The sequence below is a fragment of the Macaca thibetana genome, chromosome 12 (genome assembly GCF_024542745.1).
Source record: "Macaca thibetana thibetana isolate TM-01 chromosome 12, ASM2454274v1, whole genome shotgun sequence".
NCBI classification, from domain to species: Eukaryota; Metazoa; Chordata; class Mammalia; order Primates; family Cercopithecidae; genus Macaca; species Macaca thibetana.
Window position 1 is genome coordinate 36,850,691 of NC_065589.1, and position 12,789 is coordinate 36,863,479.

The 12,789-nt window shown below is 46.1% G+C and overlaps 2 protein-coding genes across 7 annotated transcripts in view; both read right to left on the bottom strand.

Annotated features, from left to right (window-relative positions):
* EEF1B2 (eukaryotic translation elongation factor 1 beta 2) overlaps positions 1-12,789 on the bottom strand; it is a 954,602-nt gene that overhangs the window by 385,852 nt on the left and 555,961 nt on the right. The gene's annotated exons all lie outside the window — the stretch shown is intronic.
* Positions 1-12,789, bottom strand: part of NRP2 (neuropilin 2) — a 115,473-nt gene that overhangs the window by 22,624 nt on the left and 80,060 nt on the right. For 2 of the 4 annotated variants that reach the window (XM_050750818.1, XM_050750819.1), the window contains exons 13-15: positions 11,067-11,329; positions 9,431-9,527; positions 8,200-8,220 (exon numbers count right to left, since the gene is read on the bottom strand). In XM_050750818.1, coding sequence (XP_050606775.1) covers positions 8,200-8,220; positions 9,431-9,527; positions 11,067-11,329 — 381 coding nt within the window. Of the gene's footprint in view, positions 1-8,184; positions 8,221-9,430; positions 9,528-11,066; positions 11,330-12,789 lie in introns of all 4 variants that reach the window. The other 2 variants (XM_050750817.1, XM_050750821.1) reach the window with 1 other exon arrangement.

Genomic DNA, 12,789 nt, shown 5'->3' on the forward strand with positions numbered 1-12,789 from the left:
CATGGGGTGCCCCAGGAGGGGGAGCCATGGGTGGGAAGTGCTGCTGGCTCCTTCATGCATTGGTGGTCCCCCTCTGCTCGAGATGCAGATGGGGCTCATTTATATTTTCATGCCTCCTTCCACTACCCACCCTGAGATTCAGAGCTCTTTAAGCAGAGGAACTTACTCTCATCACGAGGAATTTGCTGTCATCCATACCTAAGGGTTTATACAAAGAAGGCACTCAGTAAATGCTTGGTGAATCAAACACTGAACTGAGGCTAAGACTCCTATTTCTGAGTCGGCGTTCTCTAATTCCTGCAGCCTGAACATCAGAACTCTTCTCTTTGATTTGGGGAATAGGTGAGAGGTGGGTCAGACCTTCTAATGTCTTCTCAGAAGTGATAGAAAAATGAGAACATTTTTCTTGGAAAATATTCCAAAGCCTGCTCAGCTTCCTAGCTCTTAATCACTGCTTTCTCCTGCTGTTGGAATCCCCTTCTGCTAGGGTGCAGGTTCATTGGTACCGCTTGGGTGACCAGAAATCCCACAACATTGGCAGAGCTTTGACAAGGATGTGTTGCTCTGCACACACTTTGACAGCCACATCCACATCCCCTGGGGTAGAAATGACCCCAGAATCCCAGGATCCCTTGAATGTCCCTTTCTTCATCTTCATCTTCTCCCACCTTATTGCCTACCCTCTTTGTCTTTGTCCCCAAACTAATTCTGTCTTTTATTAGTTTCATCACCATAGCAGAGAAAGGCCTCTCTCTCTCATATTTGTGGCCATGGTGGAAATTAAGCATAGAATCAGAGAGGAAGAGAAAGCAAGGTGCTGGAAATGGTTTCTTGAAATGGCCAGCTTGCAAGTCACAGTGAACTGGTGTCAACTCATTATTCAGGTCACTAAGAAGATCTGCTGCCTGGCAACCATCCTGCTGCTGGATTTTCGACATGAGCTCACAAAAATGCACAGGAAACATTCAAGTGTTAAGGGATGCCCCCGGAGTTCCTCAGAGACATCCCTCCTCTCCCCAAAGGGTATCCTGGGGTTTGTCTCTGATTTTCATGTGGCTCCATAGTGAGGGCCACCCTCTAATGAGGCTGCAGCTCACCCATCAAGAAAAGGGAGGTGATAAATCCCTAGGGATTAGCTTTCCCTCCGAAGAAGTACCTGACCAGACCACAAAGGTTGGAGCACAAATTTTTGTCAAGCAGAACATGGTCACAACTACCCACATTCCCTCCATCACTACATCATCTTTGTTCAAAAGTCTGCTTTCCTTCAGCCAAAGTGCTGGTTTCCAACACAAAATACACCACCCACGGCTTAAAGTGCTCAGGCTGGAGAAGGAGGAAGTCTTCATGCTCCTCTTACAGTGTTTCTTATGATAAGAGACAGTGTTAGGGCACAATGGAGAGAATCAAGGGCACCTGCTAAGCAAGGTGAAATCCTAGTACATGGATTACATATTTAGAATCAGAGACACAGACATAGTCTCTCAGAATCCTGCTCTACTTGAAAGACAAATTCTACTTTAGGTAAGACCCTCTTCCCCTTCTCTACCTATCCTTCTCTCCCCTGAAATTATCAACATGTAGAAAACTTCAGTGACAAAAATCTATTTGGGGGACATTATACTGGCTCCTTAAACATTTTCTTTGGGCATTTGTTTGGAGAAATGAAAAATAGTACTATGTGAATTCATGCTTTTAATGTTGAAAGGTTAGAAATAACGTTAATGTTAGAAAAGAGAGGATATGACTAGCAACCCCTTCCTGATCCCCTATAAGCAACTCTTGGTTGACTTGCAGTTGGGTTTAAAAGTTTCTCAGAACATTCACCAGCTAAAGAGACTCAACTCCAAAGGCAGGTGGAGTGTGCTGGTTTAGAATCTGGCTCTGTTCTAGCCTCTCTGAGGCTGTATGCTAATGAGGCTGTGGTTTGCCAGCCAGAGAAAAGGAAGATGATAAATCAATAGGGGTTGAATTCACACCCAAAGCACCTTCCCAGATAAAAGCAGCAATCCAATGAATGCCAGATGGACGGATGAATGGATAGGTGGATGGATAAATGGATGGATGGCATAGAGGAATATATGTGGACCAGTGTTCAGACTCCCTGGAAAATGTTGATGACCTACTGGTACTTCCCTGGAGAGTTATTTTCAGAAAGTGCTATAGATTTTGCTAGCTAATACGGCACCTCGTTGGGAAATTAGAAAAAGGCGCCCACTTTAGGTGGATGTCACCTGCACCAGATGCCTGAATTGTTGAGTTGTGCAATTTTAGCTTCACTTGCCCCTTCAGCCATCTGGGGTGATCGAGCCATTGCTTGACAAAAAAGGAGCCTGAGCTAGGTGGGTGAAAGTGTAGGTGAGAATTCAACCTTGCCTGGAGTTGGTTGATCTGTTGACCTGAAGTTTCCCTTTGATTGACCTAATTTCCACCGCTTACTCGATGTCTTTTTTCAACTGGAAAGAAAATGCTTTCAATTCCGGAACTATTTTTCATTAATTCCCACCCCAAATTCTCTACAAAGTTTTCCCATTGTGTGAGATAATGAGAAACAGATATTTAACTAGTCAATAACTCAACTCCAAGTGCATTTGCAAGGTTGCACAGGCTCCCATCTGTAAAAGTTCTGAGTCCCCTAGAGAAAAGCAATGCAAACACAAAGAATTTGAATTTTGAGAAACACTACAGTTAGAGAAACCAGGCATGGGAGAAAATAAGAAAAATAATTACACATGAGGTAGTGCTCCTGTCATTCCTATCTGCAAATAGGGTTACTGAATTAATATGCAATTGGGAAACATGTCTGTAACAATGGCTACCCTGAGTGGACATTTCCTTCTATGGGCTTCACATGAACCATTGTGTTTATTCCTCATGACCCTCCAAAGGGAGACCTGAGAGCTTGAGAGGACAAGTGATTTTCTCCTGGTTTCACCTGGAGGATAATTGTGGAGAAGGGCAGAGCAGCACTCAGTGAAACCCAAGAGATGGCCCAGGGTCCTCCGAGGACCTGTACACAGCTAGCAAGTGGCAGAGTCACGGCTGGAACCAGGTGGACAAAATCCCAGCCTGTGATCTAACCCAGGGGTCAGCTCACTGTGGCCTGTGGGCCAAATCCAGCCCACTGCCTGTTTGTGTAAATCAAGTTTTGTTGGAACAGACACCCTCATTTGTTTACATATTGCTTATGGATGCTTTTATGCCACAATGGCAGAGCTGAGTACTTGCAACAGAGACTGTATGTCCTGTAAAACCCAAGATATTTACTGTCTGGCCTTTTACAGAACAAGTTTGCAGATTCCTTGCTCTAACCAAGTAGGGAGGGAAGAGGAAACAGTCCTCTTCCTTTCTGCCTCCTGTTTCTGTCTGAACCTGTCTGAGGATTGGCGTGTCTCAGTCAAGTCAGTTTCTCACGGAATCACTGAAATGAGAAAGCATATACTATAGCTGCATTTATGAAATGTCATCTGGACCTGGGGGAGTCACCCAGGTTTCCAAAAGAAGTGTTTTGAAAGACACCAAGGGTAAGCCTTCTCTCCCTCTCTTTCAAAAAGGGCTCACTGCATGTCAGAATTGTTTCAGGACTGGCCTGTCTGCACAGTCCTTTCTGTACAGGTTAAAAATGAAGTGCTGGTGAAGGAACATTTCAGATAAAAGGTTTATTTAATTTGTGAGATTAAACAAACAGAAAAAGGTTGGCTCCTCTAGATAAGTTTACAGAAGATAGTAGAAGAATGTGGTCACGCCCTCTGGTGTGTTTGGAAAAAAGACGCACAAGAACAAAGGCATCCCTGAGAACTGACTCTTTCCATCTGCCTATAAGCATGGTGTGGCGGGAGGCGCCGGGATGTTTTCAGTAAGTTGGCAGAAACCATGTGGATTGCTCCCACATCTAGAGGCATTTTTAAATGCCTCCGAATTCAGATCTCTGACTGGCTGAAGTCTCCGACGCTTTACACTCTTTGGTGGCACTGATGCTACTTTCTGTAAACTGAGTCTTGTCCCTGTGTTCTTGGAGGGAAACGTTGGTGAAAAACATTTTCTTCCACCCCTAGATAAGCTGGCCTTGACAGTTGTTTACATGAGTGGTAAACTGACGGAGAGGGGACGTGTCAGGCCTCTGTAGCAGGAGAGGCAGCATGCTCCAGCGAACCTCACAAAGAACACCTCCGTGTCCCCCGGGGAAGGATGACCACCAAGCAGTTACCCGCTTCACACATCTGATCTCCATGCTTTCTTGTTCCGCAACACCTAGCCTTAATCTGGCAGCTGGAGACATAAGGGGGTGGGGGCAAGGAGGAGGATTCACACACTACAGCCGCCTATCTGGAACCCTGGCAGGGGTTAGGAACATTTCTCTGCTTTTCATCAGACGGTTATGTGCAAACCATTTAACCCTCTCTGCATCTCAGAAGTGCTTCTAGGAGAAGGAGTCATGGGAGGAAGGGAGTCCAGGGAGAAAGGGAATATGACGCCAGGCCCTGGGATGGGGGACCTTACCCTGGCAGACAAAGCTTTGGGAGGCAGGCAATAGAGGGTGAGGGTGGGAATGGGAAAGGAGAGATGACGGTGCAAAATGCAGAGATCGGCCAGTTGGCACCAAAGAAACAGAACTTAAAGCCTGAGGAATAGAGTCAAATGCCAGCCAGCATTACTCCAAAATGGGCCTCTCTTAATACTGCTCCCCTCTATGCCCAAGAGACAGCTGTGGATGTGCACTTTCTCCTGGTTTTGTCTGGATGAGAGCTGTGGAGGACTGCAGAAAGGCACCTAGGGAGACCCAAGAAATGGGGCCCTGGACCTCAGGAATGGTGTGAGTCATAAACCCCACATTCCCAGCCGAAACTGGAGACACTGATGTTCCTTTTAGCATCCACTAGCGTAAGACAGTCATTCTGAATCCTTCCCTCTGACAACCACCTTCCACAGGTGCACCCAGCTGGGATTTCCATGAGTCTCTCACAGGTAGGGCATCAGATCGTTTCTCTGCCCCTGCTTTGCTCAGATCCCACAGCCTCTAACACGAACAAAAACTTGCCTCCAAGGTGAGCTGCTAAAAATAACCACCTGGTCAACAACCCCAGAACTCTGATTATGGGCTTTATATATTTTTACTGGCTTCTTTATTGTTCTTTTTTCTTTTATTGAAAAAAGAAAGTATTGGGTAAGAGGAAATATCCATCACCTTAATTACACCACTTTTCGGTTCTTTTTTCCCCCTCTATACACACGGTTTTTCATTTGTTGAAGCTCAAATCCTAGAAAAAGATACATGACGGCACCATGTTTATAGCCACTGCTTTAAAAAAGAAAAGAAAAGAAAAGAATGCACACCCAGGCTACATTGTTTAAAATGTGACTCATAACAACCACAAAAAAGGGTCTTTTTAAAAAATCACATGACAACATAGTTTATTCATTCTGTCTTCTCTTTCTCTCTTCTCAACACAGATCTCTTTTTCTTCCAAGCTTTTTCTTCATTACTGACTCACATCCTGGTACACAATGTGTGTGTGTGTGTGTGTGTGTGTGTGTATGTATGTATATATATATGTGTGTATATATATACACACACAGCAGAAAACACAGGATGATTTAAATTTAAAAAACTGCATGGCAAGAAATCAGTAAGAGGCGGAAAATGAAAGATACTTCAAAATACAAAAGATCGAGACCATCTAATAACTGCAGGTCCAAAGGCCACTTTTACTGTATTTCCATAAAGATTTTCCTATACATTGATTGCTCCTAAAGAATGAGATTACTTCTGTTGCATGATTAATTTATAAAGGAAAAGAAAAACACTCCAATTTGAAAAACGTACTAACAATGTAAATGCTATGGTTGGTAGTGTTTCAACATCAACTTTCCATACCTTGCCTGCCCAAACCTGATTTATCTGTTTCCATTTTTTGAGGGAAAAGGCTGATTTTACGCCCTGATCAAGAGAGGACTCCTGCTGTCCTGACCATAAGAGGAATAGTATATGAGTCACTAGGTTAGATGGAACACACAGTCCCCTCCTCTCTCAAACAGAAAAGTTTGCTGGCACAGAGTTGCATGCTGTGGTCAAACAGGGCTCAGCCAGAAAGGAGATACCCATGGCACTAGATTCATCTGGTTACCAATTCAGATCTCCGTGTAAAATGTGCCAAGGTGAATGAAATTCTCCATTCCCAGTTCAGATTCTGCTCTTTACTGTGTCCATTGGCCAAGTCTCTGCTCCCCAAGCCTTGGTTTCTTCTTCCCAAAGATGCTTGCCATCCTCCAGGACGAAAGCCATGGCTCAATCCATGCAACTTGTGCACTGCCTTTGCTTAGCCTCAAAGCGGCCCACCAGGAGCACCCTGGAAATTCTTACCTTCAAGTTACTAAGCCCTGTGTTTATTTTGGCTAAATGAGCCCTGCCGCTCAGATGGTATTTTATGTATATATTTTTTACAAAAGAGCATGACTGGCCTGTGAAGTCTCATGGTAAGCAGAGTTTCAAGGAGAGTACACATGCCCTGGTCTGCTTATTCTCTTACGGAAGTGAAGCACTTAGCACTTAGCCACTGTACTTGTCAGTCATGGCCCGACACGGTGTGCACACAAAACAGTGTCTGCAGCAGCTACTGGCACGTCTTTACCCAGCCTTTCTGGGAGCCGTGAGTCTCCACAACCCAAAGAGAGTCAGGTGAAACAACATCCACAGGTTTCACTTCACCAACATAAGCATTACCTTGGGTCCTGAAGGTTAGAACTCGAATTCGACTGTAATCCAAGTCGTTCAGTTTGGCTCTCAGCTTTCCTTCCAGTACTTTGGATTTACATTAACATAAACCTCACCCCTAGAGAGCACCAGTGTATGCACATGAATACTCTTAATACTTTTACAACTGTGGGACAGGGAGCGGGCATGGGGTTCAGGGATGCGAGGAAGGGTAAGAAAGGAAATATATTCTACGTCGGTCTGTCATTCCCCTGTTGTCTGCAGCTTTGCTCCTCACTGGCTGTCTTAGAGCTGATGAGTGGCAAATTGGGTGAGATGATTTGGAGTCAGGGAGCACATCTAGGAGGCAAACCAGGAATTCATCTCTTTCTAGCCCAGAGCTGGACAGATTAATGAGAGTGAAGATAACTAGTCTAGACGTCAGATATAAAAATGGCTGCCCTTATCTCTGCAATGCTGCCACTTGTGGGGGTAAGCCCAGCCAGTACAAAGAGGGCACAGCAATCCTCACAATTGCTGGCATCAAACAGGTCATGAAGAATCCCCATCATTCAGTGAGGGTGTTTCTGTGTGTGCTTTTACACTCAAGCCAACTGCAGTGATGCATTTAGAGTGGCTCCTAAATGTTTGGCATTAGAAACCAGTGTGGGAACTTCAGCAGTGTCAGCTAATAGGACTGCACAGAGGGAAAAATGTAAAATCTGCTGCATTGTAACAGTACAAACGACATTGCATCACCCAAGGCTGGAGGCCTTTTTTTTTTTTAACCTGGATGAGGCAAGCATCCCCAATTCTTCTCACTTTGCTCTGCTCTCTCTTTGCTTTCTTGAGGGAGAACACATCCTTTCTGATTTTCAGTCCTCATTCAAAGTGCTCTAGCTCCAGTCATCGAATGCACCTCCTTATTACCTTGACTGGACACCAGGTCCTAAATCTGGCAACTCTTCCTCCTGAGGCTACCACTTCCGTGTTTCTTTCCTAACTTCCTTCCCTCACAAGCGGCCTGCCACCGTGCCCCACTGAGGGTTAACTGAGACTGCTGCCTTGGTACCCTGGAACTGGAAAGAAACCATCTTCAGGCTAAGAGAAATCATTGCCACCTCATTTCACTTTTAATTTATCCTGAATTTTTTTCTTTTTTTGGTTCAGTCTTCCCACAGTGTCTGCTTTCTCACCACTCCTGCATTTTCAGCCTCATTGCTCCCCGTTGGACAATGCAAGGCTGAAAGGTTTATCTGCAACCGATTTGTCTCTATTAATAGGTTTCTAAACTTTAATTAAACAAGAGACAGTGAGGATCTCAATCCCCTTTCCCGCGTCTACAGGTGTTGCTAGTGCCATCTAGTGGCAGGAAGGTGTGGCGTCTCTTTTCTCCTGCGAGATTTGACAAATTTGGAGGTTGACTCCCCCCACCAAAGTCACACCACATGGGGGAAGGAAAAAGCATGCAAAAAATAAATTTTTTTTTTTACCTTTAAAATTCTCACCTGCAAAAGCTGAGATGGGTTCTGAAAAAAACAAACAAAAAATTGGACTTAGTTAAAGGGAAGAAATAACTGGGTGAATTTAGGGTGAATAATTGGATGAATATTATAAAGATGACTGCACTAGGTTTTTTTGTACCACTCCGTGGAGAGTGCCCCACATCTTCCACATGTTCTAGGCTGGCTCTAACACATCATCACGATGGGGTGGGGGGCGGGGGCAGGGTGGGATTCTCAAAGGTGCTTTGAAACAAAAAGTCCTTCAGAGAGAAATGGGTCCCAAAAGCATTGTAATCAGTCACTTACTGCTGATTACTTTCTCAGAGCCTGGATTACTTTTAGATGCCCGGGGCCTGAGAGTTGCCCGGAGGGACTGGGGTGGTCCCAGGTGCTTCTGACATCATCAAGCACACACATGCCCGGGCTCGTGTGCCAAGAAAGGCAGTTGGTGAGTTACTGCAGCCACTCTGCTGACTGAAAGCAGCCCCCACGCCTTCTCAGGGTTCCCCTCTTGGTTTGGGGAATGTCCATGGCTCTGAAGGGACACAGTCAGGGTAACCTCATCTGCAGCAGGAGACCCTGAAGAAAATGTGTACATCTCAGGTGGACTGCCTGCGCAGGTGCTTTTGACCAAGATGATGGTTATGATATCCTTCTCGTGCCAGTCACCTGGCCTGAAATATCTAATCCTACAACGACTTTGGAATCTTGGGCATTAGAGGCATTCTTTTTAAAGAAAAATCTGAAATCTTACTTCAAATGCCACAGTTTGCTCTGCAATTCATTCATGTAAAAGAGCTACTCAGGTAATTGTGTTATCACTCTTACATAACATATGTACTATTTTTGCTCACCGGTAAAGGCTTCCATTAAATCCATCAAACCTTTCCAGCATATAATTTTGACTGGCATTTGCTTTCGTCCTCTAGCATTTTCTTTGCGAAAAGCTGGGGTTTGCTGATGGGGTCTTGGCACCCTGAACCTCCATGTACTTAGTGCACGTCTATTTCTGATTGGGAACAGGGATCTAAGCCTTCCCCTCACTCACACCACCCCCCACCCTGAACCCAGCATAAGACACAACTACACCCACACCTTACCTCCTGCAGAGACTGTTGCTGCCCCACCCCCCGGGTAACGACTGCATTGGAAAATGGTGTCCTGCCTCCTCTTGCTTATCCCAGCCCTTGGTGCCTTATTTGAAAGAGCCACGAAGAGACAGATATTCACATACCCATGCAGTTCTCCAGTGGGACATCAGTGCTTATCCGAATGTCATCAATGGCAATCTCTCCCGAACGTCCTTTCCCTATCACTCCCTCGAACACAATCTAGAAGCCGGAAGAATACGAGCCATGGTTAACTGAGTCTCTTAGTCCAAACAGTGCAAAGATTTCCAAGTTTCTGTTAGCTGCAGCTTAAAGCGTGTGTGTGTGTGTGTGTGTGTGTGTGTGTGTGAGATTGCACCTGGTACACATCTGTTGACCACATGGCTACAGCTCTTGAAATCTTAATTTAAAATGAGTTTGTTCAAATCAAATGCATATTTAAGGGGGTAAGAAAATATAACAAGGTGGTGGTTATTGTTGTCCAGTAACTAGAATGTATTGATTAAAAGGGCCATAATCAGAGAATATTGAAAGGGGGGTTGAAACTTCCCTCACTATTTTCAAGGTTCCTGTCTCATAAATCTTTCAAATGCCCAATCCAGGTATTTGAAAACTCAGAAGATACGAGTGGGTGGGGGTAATGTGAGAAATACAGCACATAGGTTTGGATTTGTGCTTCTTATTATAAATTGCCTTAGGGCTTCATTATTACAACTCAGAGGAAAAGAATTTGTTTTTACACCAGCCGTTTATTGAGCACCTACTATGCGCTGGACACAAGGATAGTAACAAAGCCTATTAAGACAAGATCTCTGTTCAGAGAAGCTCACCCATCTAGTGGCTGAGACACAAATGCAAACAGGTAGTTACAATACAATGCTCTCAGGCAAGTAAGTGGGGACCCAGATGGGGGTGGAGAGGGTCTCAGGATGCCTTGCAACCTCAAGGGGCAGGGACTGCAGGCTGTACACTGAAGCCCCTGGGCTCTGTGGTCTTCAATCATTCCTCATGCTCGCCCTCCCCAGGTTCCTCTCTGCAAACTAGCACATGTCCTCTGGCAAGCTGGGTGAGCAGTTGGCTGCGGCACCAGCCATCTGTTGCTGCTCCTCGTCTGGGGAGGAGAAGGTTAATGCTTTGGCTGGTTCTCAGTCACCTCTTCCACGGTGTGTCTACTCCTACCCAAGTTGCAACCACGGCTGAACATACCCATCTGTGCCTCAGTCTCCTGCTCTGTGGGGCAGAGATAACAGAACTCCATCCCGGGAGCTGGTGAGAGAGAGAGAGCACTCACTCAGGAGCCTCTCACGTCTGCTGGCCACTGAGCGCGAACAGCACCCGTTCCCCTTCCTGCGTTCACACTCCCTGGGACAGGTCTGGGAGATTATCCTATTTCCTCCCCAGATCTGAAGGGGCTCCACAGACCTCTTTTCTTGTGTGTGGAGTGTTTGTTTGTGTTTATTTCCCTGGCTTCTGTGTCCCTTTGTCAGCTTACCTGATTGCAATCTAAAATAAAATGGAGAGGAGAAACATTTGTTGGAGATTTCAGCAATATAAAAGGCAACAGGAGGAACAAAGAACCAAGTCTGGGTGTAGAGATAGGCATATTCTGAATAACAAATAAGAGTGTCATTCAGTTGCCATGGTAACGTGAGAAACACAATGAAAACAGTAGCGCTTAACCACGTTCCCTAATGATGAATGGGCTCGGCCCTTTGAAATATTGAAATACGGATCACAAGATTCCCTTTTTGCTCACCCCACCTGGTACTCCATGTCGTAGCTGGGCAGGATGATCCGCCCGTGCTTCCACTCGCCGCCCTGGTCCTCGCGGATGACCCACAGCAGCTTGCTCTCCTGGCTGGCTTCCCGCACCACCTGCAGCGCCACCCCGCGGCCGCCCGTGGCCTGGTACTGGAACTCCATGCACACCGGGCTTTGGGGCAGGTGGACCGGGGGGCTGATGAGCCGCGCATACTGGCCCTCTCTCCGGCTGTCACTCTGCAGCCGCAAGAAATTCCTGTCATCTGGCGGAAACAAACCCAAACAGAGGTTCTTGATAAACACTTGGGAAAGACACCAGTGTGCTGCTGTGGCCTCTCCAGGGGAAACTTGGGACTGAGTTTTGGTGTCTTTGGTTTATTCATGTCCTTGTTCTCCAGGCTCTGTGACCCTTTCTTAAGGCTCCTGCAGAGCCTTGATTCAAATGTTGTGTCTTCTTAAAGCCCTTTCTTGAGTCTGTAAGTCAAATCGGTCCCTCCTGCCTATTTCCAGGTATCATTTCTTTTCCATCTCTTTCACGTGGAGCACCCAGCGTGGCCGCCTTACGTCTTGGCTAGTCGTGCGTGTGCCCTTCTTCTCCCTCTAGATTCTGCAAGGCCAGACCCACATCTTATTTATCATTAACTCACCCAAAGGGCCAGTGCAATCTGATGGACTGAATTACAAGGGAACAGATTATAGGGGGTGAGGTGGCTGCTAGATTGGAGGGTGACTATGACCAGGTGGTTGATGCTTCCAGCCCTGGCCATCTTGGCTGGGTACTGTCCAAATGGCTGACATGTAAAACCTTCTGTCTCCGTCAGTGCTCCTAGATGATGCTCGGGCTCTAGTGATTGTGACTCGGAAGCCCAGTGTCACCTTCAAGCAGAACAGAGGGTGGGAGCTGAAAGGGGTGATTCAGGGAGGCTTGAACTTGGCCTTTCTCAGACAGCCAGGCACATATGGCTCCAATGATAAAGGTGCTGTCATTATTATTAACAAAGGCTGTGTGTTTAGCAGAGAATATATGTGTTCTGGGAAATTAAGGGTTTACCAATCCAAATGTTTAGAGAATGGCCTTTTGGCTGATTGGTTTCAAATTCATCAGACACTCACGTGGAAGACCGAGTTCTTGTTGTTGGCAGACTACATGCCTTACAGAACACAGGTGTGACCTGCACCTTCAAATCCAACTTGTACAGGACCGTTCTGGCCACCTGTACAGAGAACAAGGTGGCATTTGGTGAGGAAATCTCACTACCTCTTTTTGGCCCTGAAACATAGGGGCGTCTGAGGCTGAATACTTCTGCAAGATGTCAGGGCCACTTTTCTACCACATGTGCAGCACGGAACATGGGCATGTCAGATGCCTTAGGATCATGTTAGTGTGAGGTCATGTTAACCTAGGACAGGTGCACAGAGCTCTCTTACACCACAGGGAATGTGAACATCCTGGACTTGTCACAGTAGATGGGCTAGGATTCTAGAGCCTAGAATCAATGAAATAGTCCCTGGACCACTGCTTTGCTATTATTAATCTTGCTGACCTCACCTGTCTAGGTGAGCGCTGAGCCTGTGCTGGACCTCCCATCAGTGGCCCAGAAACAGCTCTTCCCTTCTCGGCTCCCCAGCTGCCTCACCTACCTCCCTGCTCCCCTAAGCCCCTTCCTGTTAGACTATCTGGATTAGTGCTTCAGAAGCTATGCTCCCCTGAAGTCAAATGAGA